This window comes from Myotis yumanensis, unplaced genomic scaffold (genome assembly GCF_028538775.1).
Source record: "Myotis yumanensis isolate MYYU_CA2020_CCGP unplaced genomic scaffold, mMyoYum1.0.hap1 SCAF_9, whole genome shotgun sequence".
Taxonomy (NCBI): domain Eukaryota; kingdom Metazoa; phylum Chordata; class Mammalia; order Chiroptera; family Vespertilionidae; genus Myotis; species Myotis yumanensis.
The window spans coordinates 38,337,977-38,365,111 of NW_027223760.1; the positions used below are offsets into that span (position 1 = coordinate 38,337,977).

General features: G+C 52.0%; 1 protein-coding gene across 1 annotated transcript; it reads right to left on the reverse strand.

Annotated features, from left to right (window-relative positions):
• Positions 1 to 698: 698 nt before the first annotated feature.
• On the reverse strand, positions 699 to 26,863 carry ZNF282 (zinc finger protein 282). Its single transcript, XM_070424118.1, has 8 exons — positions 26,631 to 26,863; positions 23,631 to 24,050; positions 17,422 to 17,548; positions 16,601 to 16,720; positions 11,946 to 12,062; positions 9,870 to 9,983; positions 7,910 to 8,023; positions 699 to 5,219 (listed from the first exon to the last, which is right to left on the reverse strand). The coding sequence occupies exons 1-8, from the start codon at positions 26,793 to 26,795 to the stop codon at positions 4,456 to 4,458; spliced, it is 1,941 nt and encodes a 646-aa protein (XP_070280219.1). The 5' UTR covers positions 26,796 to 26,863; the 3' UTR covers positions 699 to 4,455.
• Between the last annotated feature and the right edge of the window lie 272 nt (positions 26,864 to 27,135).

Genomic DNA, 27,135 nt, shown 5'->3' on the forward strand with positions numbered 1-27,135 from the left:
CAGCATGATTCAGCATCCCTGACTCTGAGCCTGGAACTCTGGAAGAATATTTAGATCAAATTTCCAGTGTGCAAGGGGGGAAGCACCAGGCACTATTTTGCAGTGTCATGGGCTTTTGGAGATGGTAGCGCAGGGAGTTAGAAAGTGGGGCCAAGGAGTGAGACCAGCACCCCCACTTACTTACATGTGGACTTTGGGCAAGTCATTAACTTCTTGGCACCTCCAATTCCTCATTATTAGTGGGAAATAATAGCATGCATCTGGGAGCTGTTGTGCAGACTAAATGAGTTAGTTCAAGTCAGATGCTTACAGTGCAACCTGTCATAGTAAGAGCTCAAGATGTCTCACGATTGCTATTATGTGTCCTGGCTCCTTCACTCACCAAGTGGTGTGGTTCATGCTCACTCTGCCTCAGTGTCTTCCCCCTGAGGATATGAAAACCATATCCAAGGGTTTTTAATGGGATTAAAATAAATGACATTGTGTAAGTAAAATGCTTATGTAGCTGAAGGCCTGGTATAGAGTAAGCACTCAATAACAGGCAACTTCTCATTTTGGTTTTTGTCTTTGCTTTGTCAAGGTGCTAGAATTCACCAAGATAAATGTCTCCTTGCTGACTCTGAGAAGCCACCCATTTGTCCTTTCCCAATGACACACAGATCTTGACACATGCCTTTGAATAAACTTTTTTTTAGGAGTTCAAGCGGCAGTGGCAAGATTTATTAAAGTGAAAGTACACTCTCAGGAGGAGAGCGAGAGTGGGCAGGCTCAAAGAGCAACTGTCAAATAAACTTTAAAATTAGGTTCACAATTATTCCCATTGGTGGTAATGTTATCAGAGAAATCAATATACTCATATCCTGTCATCTATAGAATGATTGAAACATGCATAGGCCCTGGCCAGGTAGCTCACTGGTTAGAGTGCCCTCCTGATACCCCAAGGTTGTGGGTTTGATCCCTGATGAGGGCACATACAAGAATCAACCAATGAATGGATAAATAAGTGGAACAACAAATCGATGTTTCTCTCTAGAAATCAATAAATACATAAGAAACACACACCCAGAGCTGAATGTGACCTTGAATATCTCACTCACACCCCCATTTTTAGTGACAGAAGTATTCTTTGAATCACAAATAATATAGTTTAAAATGCTTTAAAATATTTACCTTGACCTTTAAATTTTCTATTGCAAGTGTGATTTATAGTATATGTATTAGCATATATATGTCCAAACATTTTTTATCCAAGAAAGTTTACAGGCCACAGCTTTATCCCACTTAGTAGAGACCCTTTCTATTCTGTTCCCCTTACTATCCTAGTCTCTAGGTGGCAGGGACCATATCCTTTGTGTACCTTCTCTCTAAAACAAACAAAAACAGTGCTGGGGAGCATGCTCACTAGGCTGGAGGTCAGTGAGAATCCTAGCAGAACATGCTTGGCTCAAGCTGCACCACCCTGCTGTGTACGTGTGCAGCGGACATCTGATAATTTTGTCAGCTTAGCACTTCTCCATTCCTCTGGGCCTGTCACCTCATTCCCTTTGGGGACTTCTCCAGTTCTGGAAGGACATATAAGAAGCTTAGTAGCCTGGCCAGGTGGCTCAGTTGTTTGGAGCGTCATCCTGTACATCAGAGGGTTGTGGGTTCGATCCCTGGTCAGCGCAGGTACAGGAGGCAACCAGTTGATGTTTCTCATCCTCTCTCTCAAAAAAAAAAAAGAAAGAAAGAAAGAAAGAAAGAAATGAAAACATCTTTGGGTGAAGATATTTTTAAAAAGCTCTTGCCCAGCCAGTGTGGTTGTGGTTGAGCATTGACCTATGAACCAGGAGGTCAGTTCCATTCCTGGTCAGGGCACATGTCCAGGTTGTGAGCCCCAACCCTAGTGAGGGGCATGCAGGGGGCAGCCAATCAATGATTCGCTCTCATCTTTCATGTTTCTAGCTCTCTCTCCCTTCTCTGAAATCAATAAAAATATATTAAAAAAAAAAAAAAAGCTGTTAGCTGTGGGTGCTTTTCAACAGGGGATCAGGCAGGAAAATGATTGATGTTTCTCTCCCTTCCACTCTCTAAAAAGCAATAAAAATATATGCTCGAGTGAGGATTGTCTTTTTTTTAACCACTTGAATTTTTACTGTGCACATTAATTTTTAAATTAAAAGTTAATTTTAATTAACACACTATCAGATGGAGAATAAAATCCACCCAAAGCAGGCCCTTCAGAAAGTGGACGGCAGGGTCCCCACGCGGGACCCTTGCTGCCTGGGAGAGGTCCATTCTGAGTGGCATCACCTTGGATCAGCGCGGGGGCAGGGCTCACTATAGGACCTTCCTGGGGCCAGCGTTGGAGGCTGGGGTGACTCCTAGCTGAGAGGCTCTTGGTGCCCTGGGATCTACCAGACTAGGATGAAGGAACCAGATACTAACTTTCTGCCCTCTAATTTAGTCACGAAACCTCTTTGGGAATCAGCTCCTTGAGGGCAAAATATACACTTGAGTATATTGATCACTCAATAGTGATCTCTCCCTATCTTTATACTCTTAACAGCCAAAAAAAAAAAGTCTTATTTCCAATTAGATTATGAAAAGCTTGATTTTCTGCATATGCCTTTGAAAAGCAGAACACTGCTCCCTCCCCACAAAAAAACAATGTTTTGGAGGGTCCCTTCTGCTCTAATAAAACTCCACTGAATTTGTCTGCTTAATTTCTCAACTAGTTTTAGGATTTGCCTCCTTCAGAAAGAATGAAGGAGAAAAATCCGTTAGTTGGGTTCCAGTCGCACGGAGGCTTCCTGTCCGAAGCCACAACGCAGAACCCTCGGCCCTGTGAACATGCAGTCTGCAATCTGGACACCTTTTATTTAATTTCAAGAATTCCCTTTGCATGGCAAACAGGGGTCTGAGGAAAGCCAAGCGGTGCGGGTGAGGGAGGAAGCAGAGCGCTCACAAATGTGGTGCCAGGTGCAGGCTGCCCACTGTGCTGCCGGATGGGAGAGAAGCGGGGTGGATGGGCGGAGCAGGAAAAGTCATTCTCAACACAAACAAGGGTCCTGGGGCACGCCACCCCACCCCAGTGCCTGGCCATGCAAGACGCAGAAATGGAGACAGTGGCCCCTCAGGACCACGGAGCATTGCACCAACACAAGAGAGTCCTCTGGGCGCCTCCTGAGGCGCCTGCAGGGTCTGGAGCAGAGGAGGTCTGTGTCCACGTCCATGTCCGTGAGCATGGTGAGTTAACAGATAGCACCGGTTGGGAGGCTCAGGGCAGGAGAGAGACTGAGGCTCTCGGCCTCTAGCACCCACTGCCTGGCCCTCCTGGGAAGAGATTCACTTCCTCGATGGCGGCCCCTGCAGCATGAGCCTTGCTCTCACCCTTTGGCTCTGGGGAAACTGGAATAAATCATCAGGGTGAGCTCTGACCCAGGGCACCAGCTGCCTCTGGAGGGCCGGGTCACTACTGTGTAGTAACAAGATGGGTTGCACCAGGTTCAGGGACTAGAGGTGGGAGGGACGGGCTGGGGGATGGGCCCTGGGCCCCAAAAGTGCCCACATAGGATAAGTCTTTCGGAAGCACAACCTGAGGCATTCTGTCGCCCATCTGTTCCCCATCCCCAGTAACCCCACGTATTGTCCCCGGTGGCTTCTGATTACTTTTGGTGGGTCAGGGGCAAGGGAGAGAGACCAGGAGAGGCAAGGCCAGAGAGGTCTGTCTCTCAAACACAGAGGTAGGCAGTGTGTGTGGTGGGGACACTGCGCTGGGTCAGGAGCCCTGGTCCCAGCTCTGCCGCTCTTCTGTAATCTGGGCTAAACCATCTGGCCTGCACCTCCTTTCCTTGGTTACCGAGTCAGGCAAACCCTACCCCCACCTACCTCAGAGGGATAGGCTAAGGGTGAAAATAGATAACGGATAGAAAACACGTTTAAAAAAGTATAAAGCGCTATTCAAACGCGAGGCAGTGTTGTCGTCATGGAGGTGGCATCCCTTAGCACATCCCTCAGCTCAGTCACACCTTTGCTTCCTCTTGCAGCGTCTCAGCCTTGGGACCTGATTTCCTGATCTCGGGCTTCCGAGACTCCCTAGCTGCTTCCCTTGATCACAACCTGTGACCCCAGTGGCCAAATGGGCACCCCAGGTGTCTGCGGGCGGGCGGGAAGCCTCTGGCCTCCTCACTGTCCCTCCCGCACCTTCCCTGCGGGAAGCCGCTCAGCCGGCCCCTTGATCCACCTAGGAGATGAGCTGGGCCGTCCATTCAGGCTGGACAGGTCTAGGGGACCCCTGTCCAACTCTTGGGGACCCTGTTTAGAGTGTAATTCCTGTTCCCGATTTCCAGCGGGTGGCAGGTGGAGGGAGGGAAGGCGCACTGGGAGCCACAGCAGGATCGAGGGTCGTCAGGCCGCCCCCAGGCCCTCCGCACCCCTGCGCCTGCCGCTGGCCCTCCCTCCCCCAGCCCAGCCCTAGTCTCGGTCTGGCGGCGCCTGCAGGGGCCGCGGGGCGCCCAGGCCGGGGCCCCCGCTGTGCACACGCAGGTGGTCCTTGAGCGACTCCTTGTAGCGGAAGCTCTTGCCGCACTCGCCGCACGTGTAGGGCCGCTCGCCCGTGTGGATGCGCTGGTGCTTGAGCAGGTTCTGCTTGCGGATGAAGCTCTTGCCGCACAGCGCGCACTGGAAGGGCCGCTCGCCCGTGTGCAGCCGCTGGTGGTTCTGCAGGTGCTCCTTGCGGCTGTAGGTCTTCTCGCACTCGGAGCACTTGTAGGGCCGCTCGCCGCGGTGCGTCATCTGGTGCCGGATGAGGCCCGAGTGGCAGTTGAAGCTCTTCTCGCACTCGGCGCACTCGTAGGGCCGCTCCTTGGTGTGGCTGCGGTGGTGGATGATGAGGCTCTTGCGCACCCCGAAGCTCTTGCCGCACTCGGGGCACGAGTAGGGCTTGCTGCGCGCGCCCTGCAGGAGGCCCCGCCGGAGCCCGCCCCCCGGGCAGCAGCTGCCGCAGCCCCCACCGCCCCCGGGTCCCCCGCCTGCGCCCCCGCCGCTGCCAGCCTGCGCCCCGCCAGCCGGGGCCCGCTCCCCAGCCAGTGCTGGGAAGCTGTCATCCAGCAGCCCAGCCGCGCCCCGGCTCAGGGGGCCGCCGGCATTCTCGGCCACCGGAGGTGGGGGCAGGCTCGGTTGAGCAGGCTGGGGCGGCTGGGCCGGGGCCGGGTTCTTCACCAGCAGCAGGTTGTCACCTGGGGAGGAAGAGACAGAGAAATGACACCCTGACAGTGCTCTGACCAGGACCCCACACTGTCCCTGCGAGGGGCCCAGGTGCTTAACTAATTTGCCTGTGGCTTCACGGGAGTCATAGGCCATCTGGGCCTCGGTTTCTCTAGGAAAATGAGGGGATTGAACAAGGCAAATGGTCACTTTCCATATGGCTCTCGGGCTCCCTGACCCTCTGACCTGCCCCAAGCCACCTGCTGGAGAGCAGGTAGCTTGCAGGTAGGACAGGGAATGCATCCAGAATGCTGGGGGCTGGGTGGGGTGCTATGTGGAAGTCACCTTCTAAGGCAGAATTGCCTGGAAATAAGACAGACCTAATTGTGTTCTGATGTTCAAGGCTAATTTACCTGAGGAGAACCTCTCAACTGGAGGGAATTTGCCAGGACTTATTCAAGTTGAAAAGCTTGTCTAGAGGCCAACAGGAATGGGCTGCGGGGACCTGGGACCATACCCACCCTCCCAGGTGAGTCATCTTTCTACCAGGCAGGCTGCCTTCCGACTTGTACAGCAGCCTGGTCAGCTGGGTTGGTGTGAGTCCCATCCTGAGGCCTGACCCCACCTGGACCCTGACCACGTGTGCCTGGGCCCGGTACCCCAGTGTGGAAGTGGCTGCCCAGCCTGCCTCCCCAGGAAGCCTGATCCAGCTCCTGCAATGATGCCTTTTTCGTTGCACCCCCATGTCTCAAGGACAAGTTCCCAGTTTTCCTGTACCGTGAGGCACAAAGTCCAGGCTGAGCATCAGAGCAGTGACCTTTGGCCCAGGATTCCACCTAAGGAACTACTCCCTCTGCAAACTGGAGTGTTTTCATCTCTCTCCCCTCCATCACCTCCCCAACCCCCAGCTGGCAATCCTTTCCCGTGGAGGTCCCCCGCCCCCACTCAGGGGCAGTCCATGGAAGAAGAATAAAGGTGAAGCTTGCACCCTGTCCCCCACCTCTGTGGGCATCCCTTTCTCTCCTCTGCCCAGGACCCATCTGCTCCCCGGAGGCGACTTTTCAGGCCACATCTGCCACACTCCCACCCCCATGCTCATCAGCATCTGACTGAAGCCTGTTCTCCTTCTATGTCACAGACTGGGCCCAGCCTGTCCTCTCTGTGCCAATCACAACTGACCAGCAAACAACAAAGAGCCCTCCCCATAGGACAGTGGCCAGGGCAGAGGTAACGCTCAGGCCTCAGCCAGCACGGCCAGGACAATGCCTGCGATCCTGGCTGTGGCCTTGCTGCTCCTTCTACCCCAACCTGCTCCCCCCATTCTTTCCCGGGTGTTTCCCAGAGGACCCCAAGGAAACCACTTACACTAACCCTCCATCTCAGGGACTGTTTCCCTAGAAACCCAACACAGCCCTAATGCTACCCTGACGATTCCGCAAACGCGGTGTGAGCACCGGGCTGCTTTTGTCTCCTTTGTTCTCCCTTCACGACCCAGCTTAGCTCTGTGGTCAGCACTGCGGTCACTCATGGTGAAACCCCCTCACCCTCTGTCCTCTGTTCTGCCTGCAACCGGAACCCACTGCTGCGTCCGGCCTCAAGCAGCCGAAGAGGCTGGAGAAGTCACTCCTGTGTCAGAAGGGCCTCCACTCTGAATTAAGTTTGTCTCACAGAGAGTGGGATGTGCTGACCTGGGTTTGAAATGGCCCTTCAGGTCAGGAATGACTTGTGTCCTCGGCTCTTACATGGATTTTAAGCTCTTAGAGGGTGTCAGGAATATGGATTCAACATTCCAATCAACCAGAAGAGGGTGACGGTACTGGGTCTGGCAAGGAACGCTACCCTGATGCTAAGAGTGTTAAATCCCCATGAACATATGCCTAAGGTCACTGGTTAATAAGTGGAGCTTCAAAAAATGCCCAGGAGACCCAAACTGAGTGAGACGTTTGGTGAGAAACCTGTTGGTGGTGATGGTGGTGGTGGGGGAATCCCCTCTCTCTACTCGAGCTTCAGGATCTTCACCAGTGACACGGGGGTGCCAGCTCAGGGCTGGCTCCGCCCAGTGCTGTCTAGATGTGAGCCATCAACTCCTGGCAGCTCTGTCCCAGCCCACTCTCCTTTCCCTACTGTTATGGGCTAAATTATACCTCCCTCCCCTCTCCCACACCAAAAACTATAAAAATCTGAACGCCCAGGACCTCAGAATTCAACCTTATTTGGACATAGGGTCCTTGCAAATGGAATTAGTTAAGATGAGGTCCCACTGGAGGAGGGTGCCCCGATCCAATATGACTGTGTCCTTATGAGCCTGGTGAACACACAGACACCACGTGAAGACAGAGGACTAGGGTGACACACTCACAAGCCCAGCAACACCAAAGGTTGCCAAAACACAAGAGGCTGGGAAAGGCAAGGAAGGACTCCCTAAGCTTTCAGAGAGGGTGTGGCCCTGCCCACCACTTGACTTTAGACTCCTGGCCTCCCGAACTGTGAGACAACACATTTCTGTTTTTTAAAGCCACCCCGTGTGTGGGCCTTGAAGACAGCCCTAGGAAATGAACATGCCTGCCAGCCCGCAAAAGGAAAGGAGACTGCCTCTGGTACAGACTGATGAAAGGCTGCCTGCCCCAACAGAGTATCGCCTTATCAGCGGGTAGGCTGAGGGAGCAGTCACCCCTCTGGACAAACACCCAGGGGCCCCGGGGGCGCCGCACGCAGCACTTACTGGGGCCAGAGTCTAATCCCAGCTCTCCTTCCATTGAGTCTCGAGGGCCCCACGGGTACGGCTGCTCCTCCTGCTTGATCCATGACAAAATGTCATGTGCTGAGATCAGAGACTCTGTTCGTGGAAAGAAGGCAGTCTTAGCATCTGTTCATTTCTGCTGAGCATCCCATCAAAGGCTCGAAAACCATCACATGCAAAGGCTGCAGCTTCAGCTCTCGGGGCAAGTGGCGGTTTTGGTATCAGTTTCATTTACTGGTGGTCCTCCCCCCTCATGCCTTCGTAAACGGGATATCACTGTGCTCACTACATTTCCCGGTGGTCAGGGAGGAGGAGGCTTGTCCCAAAGTGTGTGTGGCGGCAGAGCCAGGATTAGAACCCAGGTCTCCTGACTATGTCCACTGAGCCCCAGAACAGCCTGTAGGTCCAGGACAAGCCAGAGGGCAGCCTGGACTCTGAAGGCCCACAGGACCGAGGGATGAGAGGTGGAACTTAAAGATCAGCAATGGTGGAAGCCGTGAGCAAAGGTCGTCATAAGAACTGCACTCTATCAGGAAGGCTTGGCTTTCCCTTCTGCCCTGCAGCCTCTCAACCTCCCCATTGTAAAGCTGTAGATTTGGTCTTCTCTTCCTGGTATGCAGGGGTAGGGTCAAACTTTGGGGTCATAATTACCAAATGAGATGACACTGGAGTTCACCAGGTCTGCAAGCACATGTCAACACACACACACACACACACAGGCCCAAGGCAGGTAGGGCATCCCAATGATTATTTTATGTTTTCCTTTATGCCTAGACCCTCCCCAGAAGTTTTCCTGGGAGACATCTAACTAGTATTCACTCAAGAAAAATTCCAGAAAGTGTAAATACACATTTACAGACATATACACAACTTTTAAAAGCCTTTTTGGTTATATTTGTTGTTTAAAAACCAGTGCTGAAGTAATTTTAGTATTAGTTACATTAACACAGTAAATTGTCAATTAACGACTCCTCTAGAAATACCCTTTCCACCTTCTAAACTCTGTACAAAGTTGCAGCCCAGCTGGAGTGGCTCAGTGGTTGAGCAACCTATGAACCAGGAGGTCACAGCTCGATTCCTGGGTCAGAGCACATGCCTGAGTTGCAGCTCGATCCCCAGTAGGGAGCATGCAGGAGGCAGCTGATCAATGATTCTGTCTTTTTTTTTTTTTTTTTTTTAATATATTTAATTGATTTTTTACAGAGAGGAAGGGAGAGGGACAGTTAGAAACATCGATGAGAGAGAAACATCGACCAGCTGCCTCCTGCACACCCCCCATTGGGGATGTGCCCGCAACCAAGGTAGATGCCCCTGACCGGAATCGAACCCGGGACCCTTGAGTCCGCAGGCTGACGCCCTATCCACTGAGCCAAACCGGTCAGGGCCGATGATTCTGTCTTATCATTGATGTTTTTATCTCACTCTCCCTCTGTAAAATGCTATATAATAAAAGCCTAATATGCTAAATGGCCAGTCATCTGGTCGTCTGTTCAACTAATCAAAGCATAATATGCTAATGACATGCTAAGGCTATTCAACCGCTCGCTATGACGTGCACTGACCACCAGGGGGCAGACAGTCAACAGGTCAACCAGTGGCTATGATGTGCACTGACCACCAGGGGTAGACTTCTGACTGGTAGGTTAGCTTGCTGCTGGGGTACGGCAGATTGGGACTGAGCGAGATGGGTAGGACATGCCCTGAAGCCCTCTCGCAGTCCCTCCCCAGCTGGCCAACCTCCTGTGTTCCTCCCAGGCCCCTATACCTCCCAGGCCCCAATCGTGCACCAGTGGGGTCCCTCGGCCTGGCCTGCACCTTCTCACAATCCAGGTTGAGGGACCTCCTCTCCCCAGTGCACAAATTTTGTGCACCAGGCCTCTAGTCAATAATAAAAAAAACCCAGCAGCCTCGTCCTCCCAATATTCCAGAGCACCATGCTCACCTGAATTGGGGTCCGTTGGAATATCTCTCTCTGCCAAGTCCTGCTGATCCCACACGCACGGGTTCTCCTCCTGTTTGATCCGGGACAGGAGGTCCTGGGCAGAGGCTGGCGAGTCTGCAAGTGGGAACAGACCAGCAAAGGTGTCAGGGGACACAAAAATGCCCACAAGTCTTTGCTTTGAGTAAATCTCTTACTACATGCAGTTGTGTCTTTTTCCTACAAATTGGGTGTAACTAACCTATGCTAAGTAATTAGAGGTTTAAGTCAGCTTGGCCTCAAATACTGGAGCTTTTGCTGCAAATAAGTGGATACTATTGGGGAATGATGTAACAGTGACTTCAAGAGAAAGTCCTTCGCCGAAACCGGTTTGGCTCAGTGGATAGAGCATCGGCCTGCGGACTGAAAAGTCCCAGGTTCGATTCCGGTCAAGGGCATGTATCTGGGTTGCGGGCACATCCCCAGTAGGAGATGTGCAGGAGGCAGCTGATCGATATTTCTCTCTCATCGATGTTTCTAGCTCTCTATCTCTCTCCCTTCCTGTCTGTAAAAAAAAAAAAAAAAAGAGAGAAAGTCCTTCTGTGCTTGGGAACTTAACTCCTTAGAGGAGATTCATGCTCAGGTACTGAGTACTATGTACTGAGTACTGAGCACCACCATGGAAGCAGCTATTCCTCATGTGGGGATTTTCCAGGAAAATCATACCTTCTCGGAAGCCTTTTATCTCAACCATTTTAGTGGCTACTTCTAAGATGTATTCTACATCTCCTTTCTTCTTCAGAGGCCATCACACCTCATTTACCCTTCACTGCTCTCTCATCTCTGAAAGATCTCTCTGAAGATAGCAATGCTGCAGTGCCCTGGAGGACTGCATGACAAGGGCTTTCCTCCACTCAGCCTCTGTCGTCACTTGCTTATGGAAGTGAGACTCTGACAAAGGGGATGAGGTTTGTGAGCTCCAATCTGTGGATCAGGAGAGCTGCCGTATGCTAACATATCGGGTGATGTCTCATTTTATGTCTCCTGGCCTTTCACACCACATTCTGTTGCTTGGCCTAACCTCTGAATGTTTCTTACTTCTCTGTTCCCAGGACCTTCTGGGAACAGGGAAGTAATAAACAATGTCCAGATATTTGGCCAAACATTCTAGAGGTTGCTGTGAAGGTATTTTTTTAAAGATGAGATTAACACTGAACTCAGTAGACTTTGAGTATAGATTACCCTCCATAATGTGTGTGGGTCTCATCCAATCAGTTGAAGGCCTAAAGAAAATGCTGGCCTCCCCCGGGAAAGAGGAACTTTGGCCAGCAGACCAGGTCTCCAGCCTGATAGCCTACCCTGCAGATTCTGGATGCGCTAGACTCTACAGTCACAGAAGCCATGCCTTCAAATCAATCAATCAATCAATCTGCTCTCTTTCTCTCTACACCCACACATCCACACACACCCCCCCACACACACACACCCACACACCCACCCATACACACACACACATACACCCACACACACCCACCCACCCCAAACCCCCCCACCCCACACACACACCCCCACACACACCCCTATTGGTTCTCTGGAGAACTTTAACACACATGTGCTCTAACAGAGCTCTCACACAGAGTCCAGCTGCAATGCCATCTAAGAGGAACTCCCCAGACTACCCCACAGGACTGCAACCGAGCTGGTGCCTGGAGGCCACAGCCCATGAATATCTGTATAAAACAGTGAACACTCTTCCTGGTCAGGAGCAGGTCGTACGGACCGACACATTCCCCCACCCACAGAGCCTCATAAAGTGCTGCCCTAACCTCGCTTGTCAAAAGGAATAGTTAAAAACTGATCATATTAAAAGAACAGAGAAAACCAAACTAAGCCCAGATGTGCTGGCAAATCATCATGCTGTGTGCCACGTCTGTGCCCCAGGGGGAAACCCTGTCTCTCCATCCACCCTGGACCCACAGCTCTTCCATTTCCAGCTCAGGCCCCGCGTCTGGCACACATGGCAGACAACGCTGGGACCTGCAGACCCTGCCGAACCTTTCCTCTCCCTCCCTGGCGTGGGCGGCTACTGGGCTCACTCACCGGTAATGGACTCCGTGGGGATAGCTCTTTCCTCCAGGCCCCGCTGACCCCGGACACACAGGGCTTCCTCACGCTTCACCTGAGACGCGTCTTGTGCAGGCACCAGGGGCTCCGCTCCTGGGACATAAGATCATATCATTTAGTGTCTTTTTTCTGAATGACTGTCATCTGGATGTGCTCTTGGGGTCAGGAGCAGGGACAAGCACAGGGGGTCTCGGGATCTTGCCAGGGATGAGCACAGGGGGTCTCGGGATCCTGCAGGCAACTATGGGGAACCCCAATGAGCAGAAGCCCTGGGAGCAGAGACATTCAGGGGTTAGGCCAAGCAGCGGTTCTCAACCTGTGGGTCGCGACTCCTTTGGCGGTTGAACGACCCTTTCACAGGGGTCGCCTAAGACCATCCTGCATATCAGATATTTACATTACAATTCATAACAGTAGCAACATTACAGTTATGAAGTAGCAATGAAAATAATTTTATGGTTGGGTCACATCATGAGGAACTGTATTTAAAGGGCCAGAAGGTTGAAAACGACTGGGCCAAGCAGCAAAATGTGGTGTGAAAGGCCAGGAGAGAGTTCTAGAAACAGCCCCACGCCGGGTTGGGTGCTAATCAGGACTAGTCTGACCTTCGTGTAGAAGGAGTTCATTGGTCCTGTTTGTCACCCGAGTCAGAAAGAGGTGGCCAGATATACACACTCATACTCGCGTGCACCCACTCACACAGGCATATAATTAGCAAGAAGTTAGACTAGGCAAAGACCTGCAACCCAACCCCCCATAAGGCTGCACAGCATGGCATCCTTACACATAGCAGACAGGACAAGACCCTGACATGTGACAAGAAGGCATTTTCCTCCTGCGCTGTCCTATGGCTTGACGTGCCAGCCCCGGCAGGAGACAGCTCAGGCAGCAATAAAGAGATTAGAGGAGCAATCGGAACATGTGGTCCTGGTCTGAACTCTGCCCCAGCCCAGTAGATGAGTCACTTGACTTCTCTGGCTCTGCCTGCTCATCCAACCCATAAAATGGACACAGTGGTCCCGGCCCTACGGGCACACTGATGGGCCATAACTCAGTGCTGTGACTGTGAAAGGCTGCCTCGGCCGCCGACCTCAGACGGTGGCAGGTTCTAGGTATTCCAGCCTAAGCATCTTTGCCACAAGCATTTTCACTGCACAACTAACAGGCCATACGGCAGTTTCAGCCATAATAGATAAAAATAAGAAAAAATAAGAGAGAGACACAAAAAGGATGTAATAAAACATGAAAATCTAAGCAAATAAAAATCCCCAAAACAAACAAACAAACAAACAAACAGAAACAGAATCACAGATACAGAGAACAATTTGATAGTTGCCAGAGGGAGAATGGGTTGGAAGGATGGTTGAAAAAGGTGAAGGGAGCCAAAACCGGTTTGGCTCAGTGGATAGAGCGTCGGCCTGTGGACTGAAGGGTCCCAGGTTCGATTCCGGTCAAGGGCATGTACCTGGGTTGCGGGCACATCCCCAGTGGGAGATGTGCAGGAGGCAGCTGGTCGGTGTTTCTCTCTCATCGATGTTTCTAACTCTCTCTCTCCCTTCCTCTCTGTAAAAAATCAATAAAATATATTTAAAAAAAAAAAGAAAAAGAAAAAGGTGAAGGGATTAAGAAGTACAAGGCAGTACTTACAAAACAGTCGTGGGATGTAAAATACAACATAGAGAATCTATATATATAAAAGCCCAACTCTAGCCGGTTTGGCTCAGTGAATAGAGCGTCAGCCTGCGGACTGAAGGGTCCCAGGTTCGATTCCAGTCAAGGGCATGTACCTTGGTTGCGGGCACATCCCCAGTAGGGGGTGTGCAGGAGGCAGCTGATTGATGTTTCTCTCTCATCGATGTTTCTAACTCTCTATCCCTCTCCCTTCCTCTCTGCAAAAAATCAATAAAATATATAAAATAAAAAAATTAAAATACAAAAGCCTAAGTGACTGTCCGACCAGTAGCTGTGACGCACAATGACCACCAGGGGGCAGATGCTCCAACTGGTAGCTATGACACGCACTGACCACCAGAGGGCAGATACTCAATGCAGGAGTTGCCAAGCTGTGGTGACTTGGCAGCTGTGGTTCTCGGGTGATGCATCCGGAACAAGAGAGGAGGGGGCCCGATTCCGGGGCACGTCACCTGAGAATCATCCTCTCACAATCCGGGACCCCTCGGGGGATGTCAGAGAGCCGGTTTCTGCTTTATCCCCGCAGGCCAGGCCAAGGGATCCCACTGGTGCACAAATCCGTGCATCAGGCCTCTAGTCTACACTAATAAAAGACAAACATGCAAATTGACCATACTTTTGCTACACCTTAAGCCACGCCCACCAGCCAATCAGAGCGGCTATATGCAAATTAACCCAACCAAGATGGTGGTTAACACATTGTTTGCGGGTAGTTTTTATCCCACGCTCTACTACACTGGTAGAACGTATAAATACGTAAAACGTATAAATACGTTTCCCGCATACAATGTGTTAATTTGCATATACCGGCTGGGAGCGAAGACTGAAGACAACGTGGAAGCAAAGCGCTACAGAAGGGAGCAAAATAGAGGTGGCGGAGACAGGAATGGACCAACGCTGTGGAGACGGGAGGCGGGAGGGGAAACCCGCAGCAGCGGCTGGGAGCGGGAGGGGAAACCCAGCCGCAGCGGCTATGAGCGGGAGTGAAGCCCGCCTCAGCGGGTTTCGCTCCATTCTGTTTCGCTCCAGCCGCAGGAAGCCCTATTCTTGCAGGAATCTTCCTGCAATGGGCCTCTAGTATAGTCAATAATATTCTAGCCCTGGCCAGTGTTGCTCAGCAGTTAGAGCATCGGCCTGCACCACTAAGGATTACAGGTTTGATTCCGTGTCAAAGGCACATTCCTAGATTGCAGGTTCGGTCCCTGCCCTGGTTGGGGCTCGTGTGGGAGGCAACAGATAGATGTATATCTCTCTCTCTCTCTCTCCACCCTCCACACACACACCCCCCGCCTTCTTCCCTCTGACCCACTCTCTCTAAAAAGCACTAGAAAAAATATTCTTGAGTGAGGATTAAAAAAATAAAATTCTAATAATTATATATGGTGTCATGTGGGTACGAGGTTTATCGGCATGATCACTTAGCAAGTTACATCATGTTTAATTACGGAGGTGTACACGTGAAACTAATATAATATTGTATGTTAACTATAATTGAAAATAAAAAATGCTTTAAGAAGAAGGAAAAACTCTGTGGTAAACACTGAAAAATTTTAAATATATATAAATAATAATTCAATACAAGAGCTATAATGGAATCATAAAAATTGATCAGTTAACCCAAAAGAAGGCAAAAAATGTAGAAAAAAATAAATGAAGAGGCCCTGGCCTAGGGTAGTTCAGTTGGTTAGCGCATCACCCTGACCCACCAAGGTTGCGGGTTCAAACCCCAGTCAGGGCACATACAAGAATCAATCAATGAATGCGTAAATAAGTGAAATGTAAATGAATATTTCTTTCTCTTCCTACCCCCCGCCCCCCCGCAAAAAAAAAGATTTAATAACACGAACACTGTGAGAACCTTGTCAATGCAGATGAAACCAAACTGACAATCAGCTTAAATACGTGAAGTCTGTCAAACATAAACCAAAATGCCAGCCGGTTATTTGATCTTTTGTGGTGAAATTGCCTGTGGCCAATTGTGTGGCAAAACATACGTGGCAAAAATGCTTGCAGCAAAGATGCTTATAGCAAAAATGCCAAACACAGGCACGGACAGGTGAGTTATATGCTAAGGCAGAGAACGCAGTTAGAGCACAGATTTCACCTGGTCCAACACGGCTTAGGAGAGCTACAGCCCCGAGAAGGGACCTGGAGGGCACAGTGGGGTGGGAAGCCTAGCACCTCCCACCCCAGGTGAAAGCTGACCAGGGGTGATGCTGCAGGAGCTGGGTTTCCTTCTTGAGTGAGGAAACAGCCTTAGGGGTAAGAAGTCTGCCAGTGATGTGGGGGTCTGTGTGAGAATGGATGACGATACTGGAGATGACACATGGGCAAGAAGCAGCAGGCTCCCAGCAAAACTGCATGTCCATGCACACGCCCTTTCCGCCCTCCCATGGGGCTGCCCCCAGGTCTCAGGCCTCTCACGGCAGGTCATGGTCAGGCCTGGGATGCCGCAAGCCTGCCTGGTCCCCTTCTCTCTCCCCAGCTTGCCTGGGCGTCCAGAGCTGCACGGCTCTACCCCAGCACCCTGGTGGGCTTTCAGGCCCTGAAATCTCTTCCTGTAAGTGGCCACCGAATTTCAACGGTGGCAGAACTGGCCCCTCAAACAACTCAAAAGAAGCCCCTGCTGCCCGGCCGGTTTGGTTCAGTGGCTGAGCGTGGACCCATGCACCCAGAGACCACCAGTTCATTCCTGGTCAGGGCACGTGCCTGGGTTGTGGGCTCGATCCCCAGTAGGGGGTGTGCAGGAGGCAGCCAACTGATGTGCTTCTCTCTCATTGATGTTTCTCTCTTTCTCCCCCTCTCTCTAAAAATCAATTTAAAAAAGGAAGCTCCTGTTGAACTGAGATGAGGGGCGGGGCGGGGAGGGGGCAGGGGCGGGGCAGGGCTTTTCTCCTGCCCTATCCTGGACCTGGCGTTTCTTTTTTAGCTGCCATCACCTGTGTCAGGATCCATCAGGATTTCTCTCTCTTCTGGGTTACGCTGCTCCCACACGCAAGGCTCTTCCCTGGGCTCAGCCTGGGATGGGGCCTCTGGCTTGGGCCCAGGACCCTCTGCATCTGGAATGAGTTGGAAGGAAGGAAGGACTGAGTGAAGCTGAGCAAGGGGTTATGATCCAGGGCGTTGGCAGAACTCCCCCCTCCCCCCTGCTGAGTGCCCCTCTTGGTGGTAGCCGTTATGTGAGCACGTCAGGTAATCAATCTCTTAGGAGGAACCTGAAAATGAGTCCATAGGTACCCCAATTTCTGGTGTGGAAATAGCTCAGTCGTGGGCAAACTACGGCCCGCTTGAAATAAATAAAACTAAAAAAAAAAAAAAGACTGTACCCTTTTATGTAATGATGTTTACTTTGAATTTATATTAGTTCGCACAAACACTCCATCCATGCTTTTGTTCCGGCCCTCCGGTCCAGTTTAAGAACCCATTGTGGCCCTCGAGTCAAAAAGTTTGCCCACCCCTGAAATAGCTGGTCTCGGAAAGCCAGCAGCAGGCCAACTGTGGCTTATCAAGGCTGCTGGCATGTAGCGCTCCGGACCGTATTCCAAAAGAGTGGTGGCATTCGATCCTATGATCGGCCCTGTTCCTGGATTTTTCATTCTCATCCGATTAGGAACCATTCTATCTCCTGTGCATTATAAGCAAATCGTGTCTTAAGTTTCCAATAGCAGGAAACAGCCTGGCCAGGTAGTGTGAACGTGGGCTGAAAGCACGCCACGCCCCTCTGTAGGACCGCGGCCACGCAGGCGGGAGGGGTGCTCACCCAGGGACATGAGGGTTTTGTAGTTCTCCTTCACAAGGTTGTTGTAAAGCTCCTTCTGCCATCCATCCAAGTTCTTCCACTCGTCCTCAGAGAAGTACACAGCAATGTCGACAAAAGTCACCGGAACCTGGGCCAACAAGAGTTTTAGTCTGCACCTCCCCTTGTCTCCCCTTCTCAGACCTTGGGGCCCATGTGACCCTGGAGCCCGGCCTTTGCTCTCCAGGGCTCCCCGTCCTCCTCCCCAGCCCGCTCCATTTCAATGGGGTCAGTCCATTCTGTTCCTACCTTGTGCTTCCAGAACAATGATGGCCAACACTGCCTTCTTTTTTTTTTTTTTTTTAAGCATTTACCATACCCTCTGTAATTTCACTTTTAGGTTACTGGGTTCATGAAGGCAGAGCTGGAGGAGTCATTGTGCTGCTTTTGGCGCTCAGGGAGACGGGGTGTGGTCAGTTCTGAGTGGGTATCGGTGAGCCAAACACAGTAAAACCCTGTTATAAAACCTGTATTTCTGGTCAGGTCACCTCTGGGCACACAGTGACATTTTTGGTCACTACCCATGTAATAGCTAAAGGCATGCGAGGAAGCCCAGGATCGCCGCCTGCTTTGTTCACAGGTATGTCCCAAGCATCTAGAAGCACAAAGTTTGAATCAAGACATTTGCTGAATGTGCTGAATTGCGGTTGCCAATACCAGGAAGTTCCACTGTAGCCTGAGTCACCCACCGTCTCCTGTCAGTCCCTCGTTATCCCAGGCAGTCTAATCTGTTATTTAAGCTGTTATTTCAGTTTGACAAGGATACTTGTCTGTCACTCACCAGCATGGCCTCACCTGGGACGGAATCGTTCAAAATGGTTTCACTTCCATGATTTTAATAACAGAACTTCCCTTCTCTGACCACAGAGCCTTACCTCCCACCACTTTCACATCCCTAATGGACCAGCCTTTCACCCTCTCTCTGAAATCCAACCCCTCAGATCTCCCCCAGGCTCTAAGCCTAGTCCACCAGTCTCCTACCTGCACATACAGAGCCACCTGTGTGCAAATGAGAGACAGCCCTCAGGTTTCCACTCACTGGTGCACAGTGAGGTGGGTGGGCAATGTCCTCCCATTAATTAGGAATGCCAGCCCGTGCACCAGTGCTCACAGCGCCAAGGGCCTCCTGCACAGGCACGATGCACACACCTACATGCTGATCACAGCTCACCAGCCATCTTGAGAAACAGATTCCCTGGACCCTCAAGAGACTTGGGTGAGTCCCCAACTTGGAACGGCCAATGCAGACCACTTTCTTCATTTTGCTTCCCTGCTGCTGATAAAAATCACAACGTCCTGCAGTGACGCCCAGTGCATTCATATCCCTTGCCTCAGGCTGCTCCCTGAGAGGCTTCTTTCAAACTCTACACCACATTCCCCAGTCTCTCCTTGATCTCGGGGAGCTGTTGGCAAGCTCCCTTCCTTGCCCTTCTCTTTCTTGCCAAGCCAAACCCCTCCTCATGTGCCCTTCATTTCTCCTCTCCCTCCTGCCTGGGAAACCTAACCCAAATGGCCATTCAGTCCCCCTCCACTGGCTTTCCCTCCAGGGTCATTCAACCCAAGAAGAACCCCACTCAACTCTGCTACCGCAACCAACTCTACATTCTCCTTTCACTTGAAACACCCAAGACACACTCTGTGCTTTCTTCTTCACAACTCACACATCCTGAACCTCTTAATGTAACTCTACTAACCCCCACTCTCTGGAGCCCCCCCTGGAAGGCCATCGGTGGTCTCCTGTTGCTAACCTGCTCCCTTTGAAAGATCACACCATCTTGGTGGGATTTTTCTCCTGCTTGGTTTCCACACGATGCTGCCTCCTGCCCTCGTGGCTCATGTCTTCTTTACAGCTTCCTTTCCCTCCCCCAAGACCCAAGGTCCTGCCCTTGCCCTTCCCTGTTTCTTCACTCGTCCCTTGGCAATTTCATTCTTTTCACAACTTCAACGGTTACCTCTTTGTAGACGACACCCTTCAATTTTCGTTGCTCCCTTCATAGTTCACATTTCGACAGTCTTCTGAGTGGCTCCATTTAATCATCTTTAAATACCTCAAACTAAACGTATCCAAAATCAAGTTCAGTGTTTTTTTGACATCCCAACTCTTCTGTCCACTTCACCATTTCTGTGGATGGTCAACATCCTAGAACCATATTCTCACAGCTGGAAATTCTCACAGTCACTTTTGAAAACTTCACTATGTCAGGATACAGCAGAAGTCTGAGACATGGCCTGAGCCTACAGTCTAGCTGGATAGATAAAAAGCACCCACAAATTATCTGCAAACCAATGAACAGACACAACAGAATCTAAGAGGCATAAAGGATCTGTGAGCATTCCTTGAATCTGACAAAGAGGATGCATCCAGCACGGCCAAGAGTCCACAATGAATTATAATAATTGCTAGCAATATGAACTTAGAGCCTCACAGTGCTTTATGGTTGTGGGGGTTTCAAATATGTCCATATATTCTTTGACAATCCCTTAAAAAAAGCAGAGCCTACTTCTCTCCCCCTTGAGTGTGGGCAGGATTTAGTGACTAACTTCTAAGAAATAAATGAAAAAGTGATGGCGTATGATTTCTGAGACTAGGTCACAAGAGACACTGTAGCTTCCATCCTAGTCTCTCTCTTGACTCACTCACGCTGAGTGAAGTCAGCTGCCATGTCAGGAGGATGCCCAAGCAGCTCTGTGGGGAAGCCCAGAAGGGGAGGAACTCAGGCTTCCTGCCAACAGCCAAATGAGTGAGTGATATTGGAGGCAGACGCTCCCACCTCAGTCACGCCTTCAGTCAACAGCTTCATGAGCCTCTGAGCCAGAACCACTCAGCTAAGCTGCTCCTGGATTCCTAACCCACAAAAGGGGCAAGATTTTTTTAGGCTGCTACATTTGGGGGTAACTTTTTACACAGCAATAGATAACTAATACATAGTGTTGTCCCATCAGCAAAACCAACAAATCCTCACAACTCCATGCACTAAGCATATTATCACCTTCGTTTCCCAGAAGAGAGCACAGCTCAGAGAGACCAGCTGGAAACTTCCTAGACTGGTATTTATTTAAACTTCACTTCTTTCAAAGGAAGGATCGAGGATGCTCAGTGATAGCAAAACACCTACCTGACCAATGGTAAGGAAAACAGTACATATGAAGCTGAGATCCAAACCCTAGTCCTCTGATTGCAGACCCCATAACCATTCCATCATTCTGTGATGGCACACGTCAACTCCGGGGTCCTAATACTGATCCAACGCACAGAACACACAACAAGGCCACGTAAGGACAGAGCACCGAGGTCAACCATAAAGCACCGTGAGAGGTGCTGATTGTGCTGGACAGGCACTGTAAAAGCCATACTGAAAACCCGTTTCGTGGACTGAGGTGGCAGGGACAGCTTTATGGAGGAACCAGGCCACTATTCCAACTAGGTTCTATGAGGGCTCAGTTAACCTGTGTCTAACAACTCCTCTGGCAAAATCACTGGGTGTTGCCTCTGCAGATACAGACATAGAAGACCCGGTCCCGTACATGCGAGTGTGAGCTCTCCGGCTGGAGTCACTCGGTAAGAATTTTTTGCATACCAACTGACTAGAATCCAGGCACTATTATAGGCACAGAGACACAACAGTGAAACAAGCAGTCTTGACACAGTGGTCAGAGAGAACCAACCAAGAAGATAAAAACAGAAGTCAATATTTAAGATGCCTGGTGGCATTAGTGCTTGGAGAACATGAGAGCAGGCACAGAGAAAAGAGGGTGCTGGGGTTGGGGAGACGTGGCTCCCTGGTGCCACAGAAGGGCACACTGATCCAGTGACGACTGAGAAGACCTTGGCAGAAGTGACAGGGAGGGAAGGAACTTTTCAGTGGAGGGAAGTCCCTCAGGGGACTGGACAGTGTGATGGCAGAATGGTAAATGGCCACTGTGCCAGGAAGGAGTGGGCAAAGGAGTGGAGATAAGGTCAGAAAGGTGGTCAGAGAGAGACAGCCATTGGCAAACTGGGGGCCTAACGCTGAGTCAGATGGGAAGCCAGGTGAGGGTCTTAAGCAGAGGGGTAATATGACTGCCTGATATTTGAAAAGGACCACTCTGGCTGCTCTGCTGAGGACAGGTCATATGGGCTGGGGGACAAGGACAGAGACAAGGAGCGCAGGCAGGCGGCCATGACAAAAACCAGATGAGAGATGAGGGTGGTGGGAGTGGTGGAGGTTGCAGGAATGGTCAGACTATGGATGTTATTTTGAAGAAAAATCAGATGGTATTTACTAAATACTGGAAGTTGGTGTGAGAAAGAGGAAGGAGTGTGACCCCAACGCTTCTGTCTTGAGCAAGTGGAAGGATGTAGTTGTCTTCCCCAGAGATGAGGACAACTTTGGGCAGAACAGGTGTCAGGCAGAGCGTCAGCTCAGGTAGGTCATGTTAAACCTAAGATATGTACCGACACCCCCAGGGAGATGCTGAATGTGAATCGCATTCAAGGAAGTGTGGGCAAGGTAAAGAGCAGGAAGAAATGACAATGTCTGGGAGCTGACAGCACACAGATTGGGTTTAAAACCCTGAAACTGGATGAAATCGTGAGGGAGGGAGTGTAGAGAAAGAGCTGAAGGTCAGACAGAGCCCTGCCCACTCCAAACATAAGAAGTCGGGAAAGGAGGTGAAACCGGTGAGGAAGAGAGGAGCAGCTGGTGAGGTGGGAAAAGAACCCCGAGAGGTGGCCTGGAAGCCACATGAACGGTGTTTCGGGGAGGGAGAGGTCACCTCCAGGAGATGCTGCGACGGGCCAGGAGGAGGAAGGCTGGGAACCGGCCACTGGCTTTAACACCATGAAGGGCATGAGGGCTCTGGCAAGACCAGGAGGATGGAGAGGTGGTAGCAGCGCCTGATGGGGTGGGTGCCAGGGAGCATGATCCAATGAACACATTAAATGAGACCACGGAGGATGCAGCAGCAGAATCCAGTGAGAAACTCGACAGGATGGATGGCCCAGTTTCTTCCACAGAGAAATTGCAAGAAAAAGTGAAGGAGATGGAAGAGGAACCTACAGATTCAAAAAAGACTTAGGAGACAAAGCAATCACAATGGACAGACCAACAAACAAATGGGGGGTGGGGGGGATTACAACATTTTTTTAAAGAACTGGAAATGTGAACACCAATTGGATATTTGAGGAGATTGAAGCATTTGCTGTGGTGGTAATAATATTGAGATTATTCATTTTTAAAAGGAGTCTTTACCTTTTAGAGCTACATATAGAAATATTTATAAACACAATAATTAATGTCTGAGATGTTCTTCAAAATAAAATGGGAGAAGGCAATGGATAGGGATTTAGATGAAACAGGATTGGCCAAGAGTTGATCATTATTGAAACTGGATGATGGGTTTGCGAGGTTTCATTATACTCTTCGAACTACTTTGGTATATGCCTTAATTTTCTACACTACAAAGGTTAAAAAGGGAGGGAAAGAAAGTGGGGAAGCAAGAACTGGAGACATACAGACCAGTCGAAGGAATTCTGCTCTACAGCAGAGCAGAGAACCACGGCACTAACTAGAGGGACATGCAGGGGCCAGGGGGTGGTTTTGATTGCGCAGCTGGCCAGTCCCATAGACAGGGAAGAGCTGATGATGCAGAAGAAAAGAGGGACATGCTGGAGTGACTTCCTGGAGTAAGGGACAGGGGACAGGGAGCCCATGGGAACAGAACAGGCAGAGCGCACAAGGCGGACGGATGGATGAATGCCGTGGGCTGCACGTGGACACCACCTGTGAGTGACTCGTTTTTCAGTGGACTAGAAACCAGGGCCGTGGACCGAGAGTGAGGTGTTGATGAGCCAGGGGAACACGACTGGAATAGGAACTGGAGCATGAATTCTCTGCGAATGGAATAGGAACTGTGAGAGGGGACACCGGAGGGTAGTGGTTATGACTTTCAAGGGATTCCAATCAGCGTGGTTTGGGTCTGTCTCCAGCCATGTTCAGACAAAAAGCATACACAAAGATAACCAACGACAAATGGTCACTCGGTGCCAAGTGAAAAACCCAAGCATGAAAGCTTCAGGAATTTGCAGACACCCAGACATCTCAGGGAGGGGAAAGGTCAAGGACAGAAGCATGCAGACTCTGTGGGGACTGGGAGGAGGCTAACTCCTGGAGGGAGAACGTTCCACCACATACCTTGGGGACCTCCCCCTTGCTGCCGGGGGGCAGCCGCAGGACCCAGAAGTTCCTGTTCCTCAGCAGGTTCTCCATGTTCTCCAGCCGCCTCTGCAGCAGCCCGTACTCCTGCAGCAGGGTCCCCAGCACGGCCCACTTGCTCTCCATGTGGTTTCCGAACTCCACGGCCGTCTTCTCGCAGTCGGCCAGCTTCTTCTCGGCTGTCCCCGTCCGTCCCTCCAGATTTAGCAGCTGGCTGGCCTGGGCATCCACCTTCCTCTCCACAGCTTGAATGGCGGCCACCACGGTCCAGAGGGAGATCTCGGCCGTAGGCAACTGGGGCTCTCTCATCACACGGTCAGGGAAGACGGGTGCCCTGTCTGGGAAGGGCGGGAACTGAAAAGGCATAGGTCGCCGGGCATCCATGTCCCATTCTTGAGCCTGGGTGCAGAGGGAGAAAGTGACAACCTGGGATGAGACCCTGTGTGGCGGGGGGAGAGTGGCCTAAGAGCCCAACGAATCAAATGCCACAGATTCCCATTCTTCTGCCAAGCCCCTGCCTCTCAGGCTATGGTGTTCATGAATGTCTCCAGCAACAGCTCGAGCAGCCACCCACCCAACCTTCCCATTTCCAACCAGTCAGTCCGGTCACTAGTTCACCCATTTTGAGCTTTGGCCTAAAATGTCACATATGACTTTCTTTGAACAGAACAGCTACTTTCCTCAAGGGCTAGACTTAATGAAGAACTCTTTTCTTCTTTTTTTATTAATTTCAGAGAGGAAGGGAGAGGGAGAGAGAGACGGAAACCTCAATGATGAGAGAGAATTATTTGTCGGCTGCCTCCTGCACGCTCCCCACTGGGGATGGAGCTGGCAACCTGGGCATGTGCCCTGACCAGGAATCGAACCGTTATCTTCTGGTTCATAGGTTGTCACTCAATCACTGAGCCACACCAGCCAGGCATGAGGCACTGTTTAGGGTGGCCTCATGTTTTCTGTTTCAAGGTGAGAATTTTCATGTAAGTCAGTGGTTCTCAACCTTGGCTGCACATTAGAATCACCTGGGAATCTTTTTAAAATCCTGGTTTCTGGGCTTCATCCTCCGGAAATTCTGTTTCTTTGTTACTAATGTTGTGGCCCCAACCCATAACAAAGAAACAGAATTTCTGGAGGATGAGGCCCAGAAATCAGGATTTTAAAAAGATTCCCAGGTGATTCTAATGTGCAGCCAAGGTTGAGAACCACTGATGTAAGTCATCTGACTCTAACCTTCCCAGCAAACTCTAAGCAGGTTAGGGCCACCAATGGTGATCTCTGCTTTGAAGACAGACAGCCGGTCCTTCTACAGCACCTGGTCTCATCGCCACGTGGAGCGAGCGACTCTAGGTGCGGCTGCAGGTAACGAAACAGTTCAGGTCAGGGGTGCTGACACCTTCCCAGCAGAGTCGCACCAGGGGGGACACCAACCAGCCCAAGCGAGAGAGCAGACGAGCAGCCTTTTTTCCATATATAACTATTGATTCAGATTCCTTCCAAAATGAGAATAGGTTTGCCAAAAAAATGTCACTCACTGAGGAGGGCAGGAGACATCCCTAAGAGGAAGAGAAGACCTCTCAGCCCCCTCCCTGCCTCCTGGGGAGGGGTACCCCATGGGTGCAGGTTGGGAGCTGAATGAATCCCATGACCAAGTGAGGCTGGTGACTATTCACAGGTGACCGGGGAACTGGCCCCACACCGGACCAGCACCCAGCAGTTACTGGACAACAGCGGGTCTAATAACGGCCTCTCCTTGCCACCAGGGACAGGAAGAGGCGTCATTTTCTGTTCTCCCTGCTGCTGCTGCTGCTGCGGCTGCTGCTGAAGTGGCCTCAGGCTGGACAAAGTGGAGACCTGTTGCTTAGAGGTGACCTGGGCAGGCCTGGGACAGGCATGCCAACTGCCCTCTCTAACTTGGAGCAGCTGTGAGGGCCACAGAGGAACATCCCACAGCTCCCAGGGAATCCCTGACACAGGAGAAAGAGGACCCGGCCTCTGGGCCCCAGACCCTGCTAAGAGACAGTGGTATTTCCACCAAAGCTCTGCGCACGGGCTCATTTAGGCTTCCTTCCTGCCTGGCCCACAGAAGGCAACAAGGGCTCACCGTGGAAGTCGGGGAAGGCACCAGGCCCAGCTAACTTTTCTGCGGTTTGGAGACCTAAAACTGAAGAATGATCAAACACAGCACCCGGCTGACCGCTCAGCGCCCGCCGAGAGAACCAGGCCATCAGCTGGGGGGCTCCGGGCCCCCCAGGCCCGCCCCCAGGCTCCCCCGCAGGCCTCTCCGGGGACCACGGCCTGTGCACACAAGCCCGGCGCACTGGCTCCCAGACTCGCCCGCACGCTGAGGGCCCCGCGGGGCTTTCGGAAATGAACGGCGCCTGCTCGCCACCCCACGGGCGCGATTTCACTGGCCTGGGAGGAGGCCTGGGCGGCAGGAGTCTGAGAGTTGCTCAGGTGGTTAGAATATGCAGCCAAGTTTGCCAACCGCAGGAGGGAAGGCAAAGTCACCTCTCCATGGCCCCGGCACGCCCGGCGCAGGGAAAAGTGAATGACTCGTTACACTTGGGGGGAGACGGTCATAGGTTTAAAGCAGCTTTTCGCCCAAGTGGCTACAGTGTAACCCTGCGGAGCGGCCCAGGCGCTGCCAGCAAACCCTCCGGCCCCGCAGAGGTGAGCCGGGCCGGGGGCAGGTCCCCGCGACCACGCGCTCCGGGCCCTCGGGCCCCGCGGAGCCTCCTCCCGGCGCCGGCACTGGGCCCGGCGGCACGCGGCCTCGGGGGCCTGCGGCTCTGCGGCGCGGCCCGGGCCGGCAGGGTACGGGGATCGGGGCCGGGCCTGCCTCGGGGCCCGCCCGCCACCGGAGCCCGCCCGTGCCCGACCCACCCGGGGCCCCGCTTCCGCGCCCGGGGCCCCCCGGTGCTCGCAGCCCCGCCCCCACGGCCAGGCGGCGCGGCCATGGCGTTGGGCTGGGGCTGCACCCACCTGCATGGGCGGCATTCCCTCGGCCATTTCCCCGCGCAGCGCCGGATCCTGGTGGCAGACCTCCTCCGGGGGCAGAGCCTGGGCCCAGCTCCAGCTCCCGCTGTCCAGCCCCAGGCCCTGGATGCCCAGCTGCTGAGGCTGCGGCCGTGTTGACACAAACTGCATCCTGGGAGTGCTGTTCCCCGCTCGGGCCGGCCAGGGAGAAGAAGAACGTTCTGCAGGCGCCTTCCCCCTCGCCGGGGCCGGACAGCTCCATCTACAGCCCGTAGGAGCAAACAGTCCCCTTCGGCGGCGCTCCCCGCCCCGCCCCGCCAGCGCGCCGGCCAATGGCTTCCGAGCTCCTGCGGGCCGGAGGGACTGACGGGGCCACTCCCGGGCGGGGCCAGGGCCACCCCAAAGTGGCCCCTGGGCGGGTAGGCGCCTTAGTGCCCTTCAGTCTGGGGTGGCCTGCCCTAACGTCCCGAACAGTGCAGGGGACTGATTTCTGCTAATTCTGCAGAGGGAC